At 41.9% G+C, this 18,291-nt stretch overlaps 1 protein-coding gene across 1 annotated transcript in view; it reads right to left on the reverse strand.

Annotated features, from left to right (window-relative positions):
• The window catches only part of rxfp2l (relaxin family peptide receptor 2, like), a 94,813-nt gene that overhangs the window by 48,878 nt on the left and 27,644 nt on the right, over positions 1 to 18,291 (reverse strand). The window contains exons 2-4 of the mRNA XM_073057891.1: positions 7,776 to 7,922; positions 5,822 to 5,902; positions 5,100 to 5,205 (exon numbers count right to left, since the gene is read on the reverse strand). Of these exons, the coding sequence (XP_072913992.1) occupies positions 5,100 to 5,205; positions 5,822 to 5,902; positions 7,776 to 7,922 (334 nt within the window). The remainder of the gene's footprint in view (positions 1 to 5,099; positions 5,206 to 5,821; positions 5,903 to 7,775; positions 7,923 to 18,291) is intronic.

Genomic DNA, 18,291 nt, shown 5'->3' on the forward strand with positions numbered 1-18,291 from the left:
TCACTTCAACACCCCAATCCAGTTCATACCACAGTTTGCAGACATTGGCACCACTGGCACTAGTCCATTTAGGTGTGTTTGTTCTAGGCTTTTCTTTCACTCTCCAAAGCTCACCATGGATTCAACAGTGGCTGGATGGGAGATGCCAGAGAGTAGTGGTGGATAACTGTTTGTCAGGTTGGAGGCTGGTGATCTATACTGGGTCCAATGTTGTTTGTCATATACATTAATGATCTGGATGATGGGGTGGTAAATTGGATTAGTAAGTATGCAGATGATACTAAGATAGATGGCATTGTGGATAATGAAGTAGGTTTTCAAAGCTTGCAGAGAGATTTAGGCCAGTTAGAAGAGTGGGCTAAAAGATGGCAGATGGAGTTTAATGCTGATAAGTATGAGGTGCTACATTTTGGTAGCACTAATCAAAATAGGACATACATGGTAAATGGTAGGGCATTGGGGAATGCAGTAGAACAGAGTGATCTAGGAATAATGGTGTATAGTTCCCTGAAGGTGGAATCTCATGTGGATAGGGTGGTGAAGAAAGCTTTTGGTATGCTGGCCTTTATAAATCACAGCATTGAATATAGAAGTTGGGATGTAATGTTAAAACTGTACAAGGCATTGGTGAGGCCAAATTTGGAGTATTGTGTACAGCTCTGGCCACTGAATTATAGGAAAAATGTCAACAAATTAGAGAGAGTACAGAGGAGATTTACTAGAATGTGACCTGGGTTTCAGCACCTAAGTTACAGAGAAAGGTTGAACAAGTTAGGTCTTTATTCTTTGGAGCGTAGAAGGTTGAGGGGGAACTTGATAGAGGTATTTAAAATTATGTGGGGGATAGATAGAGTTGACGTGGATAGGCTTTTCCCATTAAAAATAGGAGAGATTCAAACAAGAGGACATGAGTTGAGAGTTATGGGGCAAAAGTTTAAGGGTAACACGAGGGGGAACTTCGTTACTCAGGGAGTGGTAGCTGTGTGGAACGAGCTTCCAGTAGAAGTGGTAGAGGCAGGTTCGATTTTGTCATTTAAAAAAAATTGTATAGGTATGTGGACAGGAAAGGAATGGAGGGTTATGGGGCTGAGTGCAGGTAGGTGGGACTAGGTGAGAGTAAGCGTTCGGCACGGACTAGAAGGGCCAAGATGGCCTGTTTCCATGCTGTAATTGTTATATGGTTATAAGCTGAACTTCTTCTATTAGATACTCTCTTGCTATAAATTTCAACACCTGAGAGATGTCTTTGCTTCGGACCACATCCGTCAATCTCAACCTGGTTGAGTGGGGAAACATTAAGTAAACTCTTCTGATCGGAATTTGGAAATTCCTCCTTTTTATGCCCTTGATTACTGACCCATTTGAATTTGGAGTAGCTAAAATCTTGCATTATCACTTCCCTCGGGTTCTTGCATTTCTCAGTAGCAACTTTGCCCCCACTTGCTCCTCTATTTCCTCACCAATATTTGGTGGTGTTCACAGTAACATGATCACACCTTTACCATTATTCAACATCATCCAATGTTGAGGGCACTCTTCAACACTAATATCTTCCAGAATCAAATGCCACCTCTATTTTGTTATATACCTTTGAAAAATATCTAGCAGCCAGGAAGAATAAGCATAATCTTTTTCTTGGAGCAAAATCTGTTACTAATCTACATCATGCCTCTGTTATTTATCCCTATTGTATACAAAATTTATTTATTGATTGAGATTCAGCACGGAATAGGCCCTCCTGGGCCTTTGAGCTATTCCACTCAGCAACTCCGCCGATTCAATCCGAGCCTAATCTTGGGACAATTTACAAAGAGCAATTTTAATCAACCAACCTGTATGCCTTTGGATTGTGGGAGAAAACAGGAGCACCCAAAGGAAACCCATGTGGTTATGGGGAGAACATACAAACTCCTTACAGGCAGCAGTGGGAGGTAAACCCGTGTTATGAAAACCATTACACTACTATACCAGGGGTACTACTGAGAGGTATAGATTGGGTTAATGCAAGCAGGTTTTTTCCATTAAGGCTGGGTAAAACTAGGTCTGTGGGCCATAGACTAAAAGAGAAAGGTGAAATATTTAAGGGGGACCTGAGGGGGAAGCTTCACTCTGAGTGTGGTGCAAGTGTGGAATGAGCTGCCAGAGGAAGTGGTTGACATGAGTTTGATTTCAACATTGAAGAGGTTTGGATAAGTACATAGATGGGAGGGGTATAAGGGGTATGGTGCAAGTGAGGTGATGGGACGAGGCAGAATAATAGTTTGTTTTGGCAGTAGATGGGCCAATGGGCTTGTTTCTGTGGTGTAGTGCAATGTGGCTCTAAATTTCTATCTTGTTTTTTGCATTACCAACCTTATAAGCCCCATATTATGCATTTACACAGATGCATTGCAAAGTTAACCTTTGTATTTTGAATGCTCCTCCCCTTACCAAATTCTATTTTAATGTTAACTCTTCCAATCAGTGTACCTTGAATTATGTATTTTGATGCTCAAACCACAATAAGTTAGTTTAAACACAAAAGATTCTGTACTGGAAATCGAGGGCTGTGGTGAACTACATATACCTGTCTGGACACGCCCCCCCTACTAACTGCTCCTGTGGCTCCTCCCACGGACCCCGGTATAAAGGCAATTGGAGACACAGCCCCGGTCTCAGTCTCCAGGATGCAGTGTGGTGGTCAATTGCTGCTTGTTCTTTCTTCCAGCCAATAAAAGCCTACCTTAACCCACGTCTCCAAGAGTTATTGATGGTGCATCAATTTTATTGGCTGGAAGTTTTAAAACATGGAAAGCATTTTACATCCGGAAAAATTAGACATTGATCCTCAAGACTCAGAAGCAGCTCTTGCCTTTGAACTCTGGCTTGCATGCTTCCAATCATACTTGGAACAGATTCCAGTGACTGAGCCTGCCACAATGTACAAAATACTACTATCTAGAGTAAGTCGGAAAGTATTCTCCCTTACCTTACGCTCGGCACAACGCTGACGCTGTCCAGCCACGCGATCCCCCACTGGTTCCGTGGACACTGCAGACCCCGCCACCTGCTGCTGCCAGTCGCGAGTCCACGAACTCCCCGAAACCGACCGCAATGTCTACTTTCTCAACATTATCGACGAGTACTAGCGGTTCCCCTTTGCCATCCCCTGCCCCGACACCACTGCCACGTCCGTCATAAAAGCCCTGCGCCAGCTCTTCACTCTGTTCGGATATCCCTGCTATATCCACAGTGATAGAGGGTCCTCCTTTATGAGTGACGAGCTGCGCCAGTACCTGCTGGTTAGGGGCATTGCTACTAGTAGGACCACAAGCTATAATCCCTGGGGAAATGGACAGGTGGAGAGGGAGAATGCCACAGTGTGGAAGGCCACACTTTTAGCCCTTAAGTCAAAGGGATTGCCGGTCTCTCGATGGCAGGAGGTCCTCCCCGAGGCACTCCACTCTATCCGCTCCCTGTTATGTACGTCCACCAATGCCACCCCTCATGAGCATCTGTTCTCTTTTCCCAGGAAGTCTGCCACTGGGACCACCCTACCAGTTTGGCTGACATCCCCAGGGCCAGTGCTGCTCCGGAAACATGTGAGGAGCAATAAATACTCCCCGCTGGTCGAGAGGGTTCACCTTCTACATGCGAACCCCCAGTATGCCTACGTGGCCTTACCTGATGAGCGGGAGGACACGGTCTCCGTCCGCAACCTGGCGCCCGCAGGAGCAGCAGACCACTACCCCGAACACTCCACGGTAACTATGAACCCTGTACCCGAGGTGACACCGTGCACACCGAGCCCTACACAGACTCCTCATGACACTCCTATACCGGGTGTCTCGCACGCGCATATACCAGGCACCTTGCACACGCATGAGGGATCACTGATGCCTAGTGGGCTGACACCTCCAGTTAGGCTGGAACCAACACAACCACCGTCTCCGGTGCAATCACCACCAGCGGCACCTGTGCAATCACCACCACCAGCATCTGTGCAATCACCACCTCCGGCACCTGTGCAATCACCACCACCGGCACCTGTGCAATCACCACCACCGTCTCCGGTGCAATCACCACCAGCGGCACCTGTGCAATCACCACCACCGGCACCTGTGCAATCTCCACCACCGTCTCTGGTGCAATCACCACCAGCGGCACCTGTGCAATCACCACCACCGGCACCTGTGCAATCACCACCACCGTCTCCGGTGCAATCACCACCACCGGCACCTGTGCAATCACCACCGGCACCTGTGCAATCACAGCCGGTGCTACGTAGATCGCAGCGACAGATTCGACCACCTGATAGACTTAACCTGTAAATATACTTGTAAGAAACTTCGCCCCATGGGGACGTTCTTTTAAAAACAAAGGGGGGGGGGTGAATGTGGCGAGCTACATATACCTGTCTGGACGCAACCCCCCCCCCCCCCCCCGCGCTGACAGCTCCTGTGGCTCCTCCCACGGACCCTGGTATAAAGGCGATTGGAGACACAGCCCCGGCCTCAGTCTCCAGGATGCAGTGTGGTGGTCAATTGCTGCTTGTTCTTTCTTCCAGCCAATCTCGCCTCACGTCTCCAAGAGTTATTGATGGTGCATCATGGGCAACACATACAAAATAATGGAGGAACTCAGCAAGTCATCCTGCATTTATGGAGGGGAATAAATAGTCACATTTTCAGGCAAAGACCCTTCATCTGGACTTGGAAAGGAAGGAGGAAGAAGCCAGAAAAAGAAGATAGAGGTAGGGGAAGGAGTGAAGGCTGGCAGGTGATAGGTAAAACCAGATGAGGGGGAAGATGAGTGGGTGGGGGAGGAGGATGAAGTAAGAAGCTGGGTGCTAATAGGTGGAAAAGGTAATGGGCTGAAGAAGAAGTAATTTGATAGGAGAGGAGAGTGGACAATGGGAGAAAGAGAAGGAGGAGGTGATGGGCAAGTGAGGAGAAGGGAAGGGGTGAGGGGGAACCAGAATGGGGAAAGGAAAAAGAGAGAAGGGGGAGGGACAGCCCTTCCCAAGTGTTGGACTATGAAAAGTAAAGATAAAGTGAAAAATAAATTTACAGGTAGCTCTGCCATCCAACATGTTTTTTGACTGCTATGAAGTTACTTACAGTATAAGCACATTGGACGCGACCCATGGAACAGTGCGAAGGCCTGCAGCTTCACAACTGACTGTCCAGCCTTTACATATGCACCCTTCTGGATATATCTCAAGTGCTGCAAGGAAGGATAAGATAGTAATTGAACCAATTATATGCAAAGGAATGGAAATAACGAGGAGAATTGAGGAGAATTAATACATAAAGCAAGATACAATGGTAGAAATGGAACACATCTTTTGATTGAGGGGAGATTTGACGGAGGTATTCAAAACCATGAGGTGGTATCGATAGGGTAAATGCAAGCAGGCTTTTTCCACTGATGTTGGGTAAGACTAGAACTAGAGGTCATAGGTTAAGGGTGAAAGGTGAAGTGTTTAGGGGGATATAAGGGTGAACTTCTTCACTTAGAGGGTGGCGAGAGTGTGGAATGAGCTGACAATAGAAGTGATGAGTGTGGTTTCAAATTCAATATTGAAGAGAAATTTAAATAGGTTTATGGATGAGAGGGGTTTGGGGGCTATAAAAGAGTCTGGATGCAGGTCAATGGGACTAGGCAGAATAATAGTTTGGCATAGACTAGCTGGTCTGAAGGGCCTGTGACTCTGCTGTAGTGTTCTATGAGTCTGTGAATCATTAAGCCCGAATTTTAAATACACACGTATTTCAAAATGTAGGTGCTCCTGAATTTCTAGATTATTGATTGTTACTCTCCATATAAAGTGCTTACTCACAGCAATTGATCAGTTTATCGTCATCAATAATAAGTTGCTTCATGTACCAGTCCATAATCTGGGGCCAGCCACTCAAGTTTTCTGCATGGGAAAGAAATAAGTAAATGAGAAATGGGGGAGATGATCTCAAGGCTTCACTCTGACGATGAACTCAAGAATCACTGTCAATATGGACATATCCAAAACTGAATATAGTTGTATGTAACACACACAAACACTGGAGGAACTCAGCAGGTCAGGCAGCATCTATGGAAAAGAATAAACACTCTCAGGATGGAGGAGCAACACCTTATGTTCTGTCCAACCTTATGGCATGAATATTGATTTCTCCTTCCAGTGAACAAATCCCCCACCCTCAATTCTCCATTCTCACTATTTACTTCTTCTCACCTGCCTAATACTCCTCTCCGGCCCCCCTATGGGTCCACTCTGCCCTCCTAACAGATTCATTCTTCTCCAGCCCTTGACCTTTCCCACCCACCTGGCTTCACCTACCACCTTCCAGTTAGCCTCTCTCCCCTCCCCCTATCATCTAATTCAGGCATCTCCCCCCTTCCCCCTCAGTCCTGAAGAAGTATCTCGGTCCAAACTCTTTTCCATACATGCTGCCTGACCTGCTGAGCTCCTCCAGCGTTGTGTGTGTGTGTGTGTGTGTGTGTGTGTGTGTGTGTGTGTGTGTGTGTGTGTGTGTGTGTGTGTGTGTGTGTGTGTGTGTGTGTGTGTGTGTGTGTGTGTGTGTGTGTGTGTGTGTTGCTTTGCACTTCCAGCACCTGCAGACTCTCTATGTTAGTCATTGTACACCTGTTCAAGGTGAAGGGGGTGGCGAGGAAATCTCATAAATTTAGCCACACTAGTTGCTGATATATTGAGGGCAGTAGTTTCATTTCACTGTGGATTTTTCAGAATAGACATTTATCATAGAAACACAGAAACATAGAAAACCTACAGCACCATACAGGCCCTTCGGCCCACAAAGCTGTGCTGAAGATGTCCTTACCTTAGAACTACCTACGCTTACCCATAGCCCTCTATTTTTCTAAGCTCCATGTATTCATCCAGGAGTCTCTTAAAGGACTCTATCATTTCTGCCTCCACCACCGTCGCCGGCAGCCCATTCCATGCACTCACCACTCCCTGCCTAAAAAACTTAACCCTGTCATCTCCTCTGTACCTACTTCCAAGCACCTTAAAACTGTGCCCTCTCGTGCTAGCCATTTCAGCCCTGGGAAAAAGCCTCTGACTATCCACATGATCAATGCCTCTCATCATCTTATACAGCTCTATCAGGTCACATCTCATCCCCCATCGTTCCAAGGAGAAAAGGCCGAGTTCATTCAACCTTTTCTCTTAAGGCATGCTCCCCAGTCCGGGCAACATCCTTGTAAATCTCCTCTGCACATCCTTCCTGTAGTGAGGTGACCAGAACTGAGCACAGTACTCCAAGTGGGGTCTGACCAGAGACCTATATACCTCTCAGCTCCTAAACTCAATCCCACGATTGATGGAGGTCAATCGAATTGGTCCTGGAATTACGGGTGGCAGAATATCATTGTGGGGGCAGCATAGTGGCATAATGGTGAGTGCAATGCTTTACAGATGTAAGAATGGAGTTCAATTCCTGCCACAGATTAAAGAGCTTGTATCTTCTCTCCATGACTGCATAGGTTTCTTCTGGGAGCTCCAGTTTAATCCCACATTTCAAAGACATATGTTTAGGAAGTTGTGGGCACACTATGTTAGCACCTGAAAGGTGGTTACACTTGCAAGCTGCTCCAGCATTTCCCTAACTCAAGTCATGCATTTCACTGTATGTTTTGATGTTTCGATGTAAATGTGATAAATAAAGCTAATCTTAAATCTCAAATTCGCTAGCTTGATTACGTGGTTTCTGACATATGGCTTAGGTACGAGTCATGCAATCCCCAGAATCAGCCTTGCCCCGCACTACTCTTACCACAGTCGTCTTCGTCTGCTCCATTTTCACACTCTTTGATCCCATTGCACTGAAAAGTTTGCGGCAGACACATACTGAAATTGCCACATGGAAAGTATCCAGTAGGACAGAATGTGGTTTGATCTTCTGTGTGAATTACATTGCAACCTTCAACAAAAATAACATTTGACAATTGAAAAGGAAATTCTCCAATTTCTGCTGAATCCCAGAATTAGATTCATTAGTGACTGTGCAAATGTTTCTGAGCTTTATCATAATATGCCCCATCTTTTTTTTAAATTAGTTTTTTAATGCATTTTCTACAACACTACAGATAAGAAAAAACCCCAAACCAAAATAAAAAAATTAATACAGTGCAAAAGTAAACATACAATAATAATATAATACAAAAAATATAATTGAGAAAGCACCCAAATTGAAGTCATGTAAAGTTAGTATCCTCCCCAAGCCCCACAACAACAAAAACTCCAGACCAACCACAACACAATATAGAGAACATAAATCAGGACATTCAAACCCCCAAAACTGTAAATACACTTGAAAACAGAAGATAATAATGCCTACTACCAAAAAAAAGAGCTGAAAGTAAGGGACTGAAAAAAAAACCTTAATTAAAAGGAAGGTTATGAAAGTACTCAATAAAAGGTCCCCAGACCTTATGAAACTTTATATCCGAATTAAGAATTGAATAATGAATTTTTTCAAGGTCTAAACAGGACATTATATCATTAAGCCATTGAGCATGCGTGGGCGGGGCAACATCTCTCCATCTAAGGAGGATTAAACGTCTAGCCAGGAGAGAAGCAAAAGATAATATTCGACACTTAGTCAAACTCAAACGTATATCTGTCTCACCCAAAAAACCAAACAGAGCAATTAAAGGGTTAGGTTCTAAGTGGTGATTCAGAATACAGGATAAAGTTATAAAAACATCTTTCCAAAATTTCTCCAAGCTAGGACAGGACCAGTACATATGAATAACAGAAGCCTCGCCCCTTTTGCATTTATCACAAAGAGGATTAATATTAGGGTAAAATCGAGATAATTTAGATTTAGACATATGGGCTCTATGAACAATCTTAAACTGTAAAAGGCAATGGCGAGCACAAAGAGAGGTTGAATTACCAGTAACCGATTTGAGAATCAAGTCCCAAATCTCATCAGATAAAGAGACATTTAAATCATGCTCCCAAGCCATTCTAATTTTATCCACAGGGGCACGCCGTAAGAATGCTAATTTATCACAAATAAATAATATTAAACCTTTACCCAGTGGATTAATAGAAATAAATAAATCCATAACATTTTTCTCGGGCATTTCGGGGAAGTTAGGAATTAAAGGATTAATAAAGTGTCTAATTTGGAGATATCTAAAAAAATGGGCATTAGGCAGATTGAACTTAGCAGAGAGCTGTTGAAAAGATGTGAAGTGATTATCGATAAAAAGATCTTCAAAATGTCTAATGCCCTTCCTATACCAATCATAAAATGTTGAATCATACATAGTAGGTAAAAAAAGGTGATTATGTAAGATAGGACTAGAAAGGGAAAAACCATAAAAACCATAAAATTTCCTAAACTGAGCCCATATTCGCAAAGTGTGTCTAACAAGAGGATTAACAATTAATCTGGACAAACTACTAGGGAGTGCAGAGCCAAGAAGTGCAGAAACAGATAAATCTTTAGTGGAACTCAACTCCATTGCCACCCAATTAGGGCACTCGGGTTGGCTATGAAAAAAAGACCAAAAGGTAGTATAACGTATGTTAGCTGCCCAATAATATAAACGAAAATTAGGTAAGGCCATGCCACCCTCTTTTTTAGATTTTTGAAGATAAACTTTATTAATTCTAGAATGCTTATTCTTCCACAGATATGACAAAATAATAGAGTCTAAGGAATCAAAAAAGGTTTTACAAATAAAAATTGGGATTGATTGAAATAAATATAAAAATTTAGGGAGAACATACATTTTAACAACATTAATACGACCTACCAAGGACATAGATAAAGGTGACCATTGTGACAGACTCTGTTTTGTAGTATATAAAAGATTGGCAAAATTTTCACGAAAAAGATCTTTAAACTTCCTTGTAACTGTAAACCCAAGATAAGTAAATTGATTATGAACTACTTTAAAAGGGAGGTCACGAAATGCTAATTCTTGTGCTTCTTTATTAATTGGGAAAAGTTCACTCTTATGTAAATTAAGTTTATAGCCAGAAAACTGGCTAAACTGATCAAGAAGTGAAAACATTGGTAAGGATGTGGACGGATTTGAAAGAAAAAGTAATAAATCATCAACATAAAGAGAAACTTTATGCTCGACACCCCCCCCCCCCCTCCAGATCCTGGTCAGTTCAGGACAGCTTTGGAATGCTATTGCCAGAGGTTCTATAACCAAATCAAAAAGAAAGGGACTTAAAGGGCATCCTTGACGGGTGCCACGTTTGAGGTTAAATAACTGGGATTGCTGAAAATTAGGCAAAACAGAGGCAGTAGGACACAGACACAGCAATTTGATCCAAGAGATAAAACTTTGACCAAAGTCAAGTTTTTCTAGAACTGCAAAGAGGTAGTTCCACTCTATACGATCAAATGCTTTCTCTGCATCAAGAGAAAGAACGCATTCAGGAATCCCAGTTGAAGGTGAATATAAAATGTTAAATAAACGCCAAATGTTAAAAAAAGGAAGACAGTTTTTAATAAAACCAGTTTGATCATCAGAAATAATAGAGGGAATAACAGTTTCTAATCTATGAGCCAAAACTTTGGCCAAGATTTTAACATCAACATTAAGCAAAGAAATCGGCCTGTACAAGGAACACTCTGTTGGGTCTTTACTCTTTTTAAATAAAAGAATAATAGATGCCTCATTAAAAGAGGGTGGCAATTTACCATAATTAAACGAGTCAGATAGTACTGAGAGTAACTGAGGAGAAAGAAGTGAAGAGAATGATTTATAAAATTCTACGGGGAACCCATGAGGTCCAGGAGATTTTCCTGAAGACAATGCAGAAATTGCAAAAGATACTTCTTCTGATGATATAGGCTCATTAAGTTTGGCTTTAAAATCAGATGAAAGTGAAGGAATATTCAGATTATTTAAGAAAAGATCAACAGAAATATTCTCATTCAGAGATTCAGAGGAATAAAGCCGAGAGTAAAAATTTTTAAATACGTCATTGATTTCTAAGTGATCCGATGTAAAATCCCCATTTTCCTTCCGGATCTTTGTAATATGTTGTTTAGCTTTAGAACGCCTCAGCTGATTAACTAGAAATTTACCAGATTTGTCACCATGAATATAAAAGCGACTCTTACTTTCAAGAAGTTGGTGTTCAACAGGTTGAGTAGACAGAAGATTAAATTTAGTTTGAAGTTCTACACGCTTCTTGTATAATTCAGGATTCTTAGTTTGAGCATACAATTGATCTAATTCTTTAATCTGATTAATTAGGTCTAATCGATATATACGGGACTTTCTATTAAGATTTGCTGTATAGGAGATTATTTGACCCCTCAAATATGCTTTCATGGCATCCCAGGCAATCTGGGATGACATTTCAGATGATGTATTGCTGTTAAAATAAAAAGTTATCTGATCCTTAATAAATTTTAGAAAATCATCATCCGATAATAAAGTCGAGTCAAGATGCCAGTATTTATTCCTCTGAGGGAGACCAGGAAAGTTTAAAGACAAAGTAATTGGGGCATGATCAGAAATCAGTATACTCTGATAATCACAAGAATAGACAAATGGAATAAGTTGATTATCAAGTAAAAAATAGTCAATTCTAGTAAAGGTATGGTGAACATATGAAAAAAGAGAATAATCTCTCTCAGTACGATGAAGGAAACGCCATATATCTGAGATACCATAATTAGAAAGAAAAGAGTGAATAGCTAAAGCAGATTTAGTAGGTGATCTAGTAACAGAGGACGATCGATCCAAATTGGGATCTAACCAACAATTAAAATCGCCACCCAGTATAAGAGAATATGAATTTAAATCTGGTAGTGAGGAGAAAAAACGTTCAAAAAAATTAACATCATCAAAATTGGGAGCATACAGGTTTGCTAGTACAACTTTAGTATTATATAATTTACCAGAAACAATAATAAAATGGCCATTTGTATCAGATATCTTATTATGGAGTCGAAAAGGAATATTTGAATTAATAAGGATGGAAACCCCCCCCCTAGCTTTGGCGGCAAAGGATGAATGAAAATGCTGACCCACCCACTTTGACAAAAGCCGAGAATTATCAAAACTACGAATATGAGTTTCTTGAAGGAAAGCAATGTCAGCTTTGAGTTGTTTAATATGAGAGAAGACCTTCCTTCTTTTAACAGGATGATTCAATCCCTTTACATTCCAGCTCACAAATTTAAGTGTATTAACCATTATCAATTGTTAGTGCATAGAAGGTAGCAGGCATATAAAAAATCAAACAGTACAATAACAGTCTGGGAGCAAAAATGTAAACATAGATCAGTAGAATCAAAACAGAGACATGTCCTGAATAACAAGGGAAAACAAAAGAAACAGTGAGTAGTGTTGGAACTGGAGAACCCACCCCACCCTTACAACCCAAAACTAGACGGCTACCCGAAAAAGCAGCTAGCTCTACAAAAAAAATTAACCCAAAAATGACTTCCAGTTCCGTATTGTTAACAAAAGTTCCGTATAAATAATATAGCAAATAATAGCTAATTTATGCACTAGAGAGCAGAATTACAAATAGGAACAACTTCAACAGAAAAGGTATAAAACTTAATACAAAAAAAATCAGAAAAGAAAACTAAAACTAACCTACCCGCGAGAAACTATGAAAGATTGAAAGAAAAAAAATTTTTTAAAGGGGGGAAAAGGGGGAAATTATAAATTTAAAGAGAGTACTTATCAGCTGTTTACAGAAAAAAAGCAAATCTTATACTATAAATCAACCAACAGGGAGGCCTTCAATAAAAAATTCTAAGCCTCCAAAACAAATTAAGATCAATTGTAGTTCTCTATAGATAAAGTCATACAGAAGTAAAATAGATTACACAGGTAAAATCTAAAAGTCCGCAGGGAAACATTAAACTTAAATCAACTATTTAGGAAAAACGCACTGAGTCCAGGGAGAGATTAACTAGAGCCCTTAGAGCAGGGGTGTCAAACTCATTTTAGGTCACGGGCCGGATTGAGCAAAATGCAGCTTCATGCGGGCCGGATCAGTCGGACGCGTGCGAACGCAGCTTTCGTTGCCTCCGTTTTTTCAGCCTGCTCTCATGTGTCTCAGTCTCTGCTATAACTACAAAGTGTTTCACTTTACAAATTCCGTTTCTTATGAAGAAGACTGCTGAGCAAGACTGCCGAATAAACACTAAAAACCCTGAAAACCTGGTACCTGAATAAACTCAGCATTAGCCATATCATACACCATAGGCGCTTCGATTACTGGGGCCAGCTTTAATAGTAATTAGATATTATCTCGCGGGCCAAAGATAATTCCACCGCGGGCCGGATTTGGCCCGCGGGCCTTGGGTTTGACATATATGCCTTAGAGTCTCAATAGTTAATGTCTGAATTATTCAAGTAAAGTCTGAGTTTGGAAAAAAGAACTTTACTTCAAAAAGTACTTATCAGCCATTTTAGAAAGTCAGACCGGTTCCGAAGAAGACAAGATGGCTGGAAGATTTCCAACAGACAACTCAGCCTCCTTCACTGATTTAAACCACTTATATTCTTCAGTAGTAAGCGTAATTCGAAGATCAGCTGTATTTCGAAGAGAAGGTCTGAATCCACGATCAAAAAGCACTTTCATTACACCTTTAAACTCAGCACGCACCTTCAGAATCTGGGGGGGCATAATCTTCCACAAAACGAATGACCGTATTTTGAAAAGCAAAAGTACCTCTGCGGCGTGCCTCCATAATCAAACGGCCCCATCTTCAATAACTGGCCACACTATTCTAACTATTATACTCACCAATATTATACTTTCCTAGTACTGTAAGTTTTTAAAAATGTACATTTTCTATCAATATGAATTACTTTTAAATGTCTCTGATCATCAGAAGGTTTTAAAAATAGTTCAAACAGATAGTGAGTAGTCAAAACCCATTTGGGGAATTCTGGGAGCACTACCTCAGGATCTGCTGTCTGAGGCCTGGTCACTACTCATGGCTGACGCCTGCTCGCAGAACAGGCACAGCAGACGAGTCTCCAATTGGGATCCGAATCACGGATCTGATAAAATAACTCTACATGCGGAAAGCAATTGCTGACAGAAGTTTAGGGTGGGCCTTTACTACAATGACATGAAATGTTCCATTCAATAGGGCCTCCTCTACAACGATCCATCCAGGTTTTCCAAGTGGCCATCCAATTCAATTCTACTTCCCATCCCCATTTACATGTCAATCCATGGAATCCTCTGCTGCCAAAATGAGGCCACTCTCAGGTTGGAGGAGCAACACCTCATATTCCATCCGGGTAGCTTCCAAACTGATGGCATGAACATCAATTTCAATCTCTTCCTCCTTTTCTCTTTTGACATTCCCCATTCTGTTCCATGTCTTATCCCTTCTCTTCTCCTCTCCTTCCCTTCACCTCCCTTTGGTGCCTCTCATTTCCCAGCTTCTCACTTCAGCCCACCCACCTTCCCCCTCACCTGGCTTCACCTGTCACCTGCCAGCTTGTATTCCTTCCCACCTCCTTATTCTGGCTTCTTCCCCCTTCCTTTCCATCCCAATGAAGGGTCTCAGCCCAAAACATCGACTGTTCATTCCTCTCCATAGATGCTGCCTGACTTGTAGAGTTGCTCCAGCATATTGAGTTTGTTACTCTAGATCTCCAGCATCCTCAGAATCTCCTATGTTTGTTAAATAATCTATGATTCCTTGGCCTTGTTCTGTTTCCCTTTCTTATATAGATTCACATCAGTTATCCAGCACTATTCCTGACATAACATATGTGATAATGCTCTGTTAGATCAGCTCCAACTTATTTTAATATGCTTGAACTCAAACTATCTGGATCAAACTATTCCAAATTTGATTTATTACCCCCCTTCACTGAAACACTGTTCTGTCATAAATTGTCAGGAAAGATGAAATTCATTTGTTAGGGAAGTGATGGGTTTAATAAAGGAATATGTCAAAAAGGCAGTGTCCACATTTTAAGAAAGGAAACTCAAGTTTAAGAAATCTATTGGAGTTCTGTGAGAGTGGAACCACATTTAGAAACCCATAAGATGTCATGCATCTGGATCACCGTAAGATGCCACATAAAAGGTTATTGCACAGAGTATGGGATTGAGGGAAACTTATGAACGTTCAAAAAAGAGAGACCAGAAGTAAATGGCCATTTTCAGTTACGAAACTTGCATGTGGAGTGGTCTCTCAGTGATTTGCGCTCTGCCCTCACTATTCTCTACCTGAGAATAAAGGTCCATAATTCATTCAAAGTGGCATCACAAGTAGATAGGGTCGTAAAGAGAGCTTCAAGGGTTCATTTATTATCAAAGTATACAACTCTGAAATGGTTTAATTCTCCGGGCAGCCATGAAGCCAAGAAAGAAAAGAAAGGCAGCACGATCATCAACCCTCAAATTCTACCTCCCAAAAAAATACAACAAAACCGGAACAGACACATCAACCCCCAAATTTCCCTTCCTGCACAAAAAAAACAAATAAAATGGATCAGGCACATTGACCCCCAAATAACCGTCGCCACAAAAAAAAAAAGAAACCAAAAAAGATCAGGTGAAAGAACATCAAATATAAAAACTACAAGACTGAAAAGTCCAAGTCCACATCCAAAACGCAGAAAAAGTCTTTGCAACACTCTCTGGGTGCAGCAGCAACATTCTCCCGTCTCTGGTACCGAGGAACTGATCGAAAAGGCAAGCAGCCGCTGCCCTTGCTCTGCATTCACTTCGATGCTTCAGTCACCTTTGTCGCTTTAATCGGCGAACAATGGACGCAATAATTGGCAAAATGGATCCAAACATCGGCTTGCGACCCGTCCAGCAGCGTGCCCACTATGAGGTTGGCGCACGCTGCCTGTCCTCTCAGAGGCTGCGGAGTGCTGGAACACCCAAATGATCTCCAAATTTCTGCATTTGCCTTGAGGTTTCAGTCACCCTCGTCACTTTAATCAAACAACGGAAGCCATAATCGGCAAAATAAAGTCAAACGTTGGCTCACGCACCATCCCACGGGCTTCTCACCACAAGGTTCACACCACCTCTGCCTCCCGGAATGCTCTCAGAGACAGCAAACAATCTCCAAACAGCAAAAAACAGGCTCCAACAGTTCCAGAATCACACTCAAGACGAAAAACAAATTATAAAAAGACGTAAAAGAAGTGAAAAAGATGGTTTCGTGATCTATCCAGAAGATGTTGATGAAAGGAACATTGTATGCAGGCACCATCTTGACCAGAAGCTTTTGGCCTATTGGCCTTTATAAATCAAAGTACTGAGTACAGGAGATGGGATGTTATATTGAGGTTGTATAAGACATTGGTGAGGCTTAACTTGGAGTACGGTGTGCATCTTTGGTCACCTACCTACAGGAAAGATGAAAGCGTACAGAGAAATCTTACAAGGATGTCGCCAGGACTAGAGGACTTGAGTTACAAGGAAAGACTGATTAGGTTAGGACTTTATTCCTTTGAACTTAGAAGATTAAGGGGAGATTTGATAGAGGCATACAAAATGATGAGGGGTATAGTTTGGATAGGTACATGGATGGGAGGGGTATGGTCCCTGTGAAGGTCAATGGGAGTAGGTAGTTTAAATGGTTTGGCACAAACTAGATGTGCCAAGGGGCCTGTTTCTGTTCTGTGCTTGTCTATGACTGTATGACTCCATTCACACTTGTGTATTAATGTCTCAAACACTTAAGTTTGCTAACAATGTAAATGTCATTGGGGAAATTCATTTTGAGAAGGTAAGGATTTTGTGAAGTGATCTGGACAGGTTAAGAGAATGAGAGATATATCAGTGGGAATAGAATATGGGGTAATGTGGTTATCTACCTTGGGCAGGGGAACAGAAAAGCAGGGCACTATTTAAATAATGTAAGAATAATAGTCTTTTATTTCCTTATTGTCCAAGAATCTATCTCTGCCCTAGATAGACTCAACGTACACAGTTCTCCAAGGTAGAAAGTTACAAAGCTTCGCAATCCTTAAAGGAAAGCAATTCCTTTTCATCTTCTTCTGCAAATTACTGAATCCTAAAGAGCTGATGCTTGACGTCCAGGGATTAAATATGATTTCTACAGCCAGAACACCACAAGGCATAGGACCAGAATTAGGCCCTATGGTCTTACGGCTATAAAGTTTATTTTTTTCTGTGTAATTTGAAGACTAAATGAGGTTTTCAAGATATTAAAGAGGAAGTGATGAAGTAGAGCAAAAAACTACTTCTTATCATAAAACCTAGAATTGGCAGTATTGTCCACAATCTGTGAGGACTGAAGTTAGATGGTTATCCGGAAGAGGTAGTATAAATTTGGAGTTCTTTCCAAAGCAATACTAGATACTGGGACAATTTTTGTAAATCAAAGAAATCAAGCGATGTGGGTCAGAAATAGCAACATGATAGGTCATTAGGTAGCTAGGTGTGGCTTCCTGTATATCGGGAGACAGAGTCATCAGGCACCTTTGCTCTGCTACAAAAAGCAGGGACTCCCAGTATCCACCCATTGCAATGCTGCCTCCACTCTGATGGCCTTCTCGACTACCACAATGAGGCCACTCTCAGGTTGGAGGAGCAACACCCCATATTCCACCTTGGAAGCCTCCAACCTGATGGCATGAACATTGATTTCTCGAACTTCCAGTAATCCCACCCACCCCCCCCCCCTCTCCTGTACCATGTCCCATTCCTATTTCCCTCTCTCACCTTATCACCTCACTCTGTTGCTTCTCCCCCTTCCCTTTCTTCTGTGGTCTTCTGTCCTTTTCTATCTGATTCCCATTTCTCCAGCCCTTTATCTCTTTCACCAATCAACTTCCCAGCTCTTTACTTCATGCTTTCCTGCTCTCCTGTTTTCACCCATCACCCACTACCTTGTATTTCAACCTCCCCTCCCCTCCCCAAGCTTCTTGCTCTGACCTCTCCCCTTCCTTTCTAGGGTCTCGGCCCAAAACGTCAACTGTTTACTCCTTTCCATAGACGCTGCCTGGCCTGTTGAGTCCCTGCAGCATTTTGTGTGTGTTGTGTAGGTAGCTAGGTCACTGATCAGCTACCATCTCAGTGAAAGGTAGAATAAACAACTTGCTCCTGTTCAAATCTTCTTGAGTTCCTACTGCAGCCACAGAAACAGCAATACACAATGTCCAGCTAGAACAGGGGAGGTAATTTTAAGTTGAAAGCAGAAATTCTTTCTGGTTGAATAGACCAAACTCCTGCATTCCCTTCACACAATGTACAGTACAATGTGAAATACAATGACAGCTTCTGATAACAGAGATGGTGCCAATGGGAGAGAGCAGTACATTCACAACACGTTC

Source organism: Hemitrygon akajei, chromosome 10 (assembly GCF_048418815.1).
Source record: "Hemitrygon akajei chromosome 10, sHemAka1.3, whole genome shotgun sequence".
NCBI classification, from domain to species: domain Eukaryota; kingdom Metazoa; phylum Chordata; class Chondrichthyes; order Myliobatiformes; family Dasyatidae; genus Hemitrygon; species Hemitrygon akajei.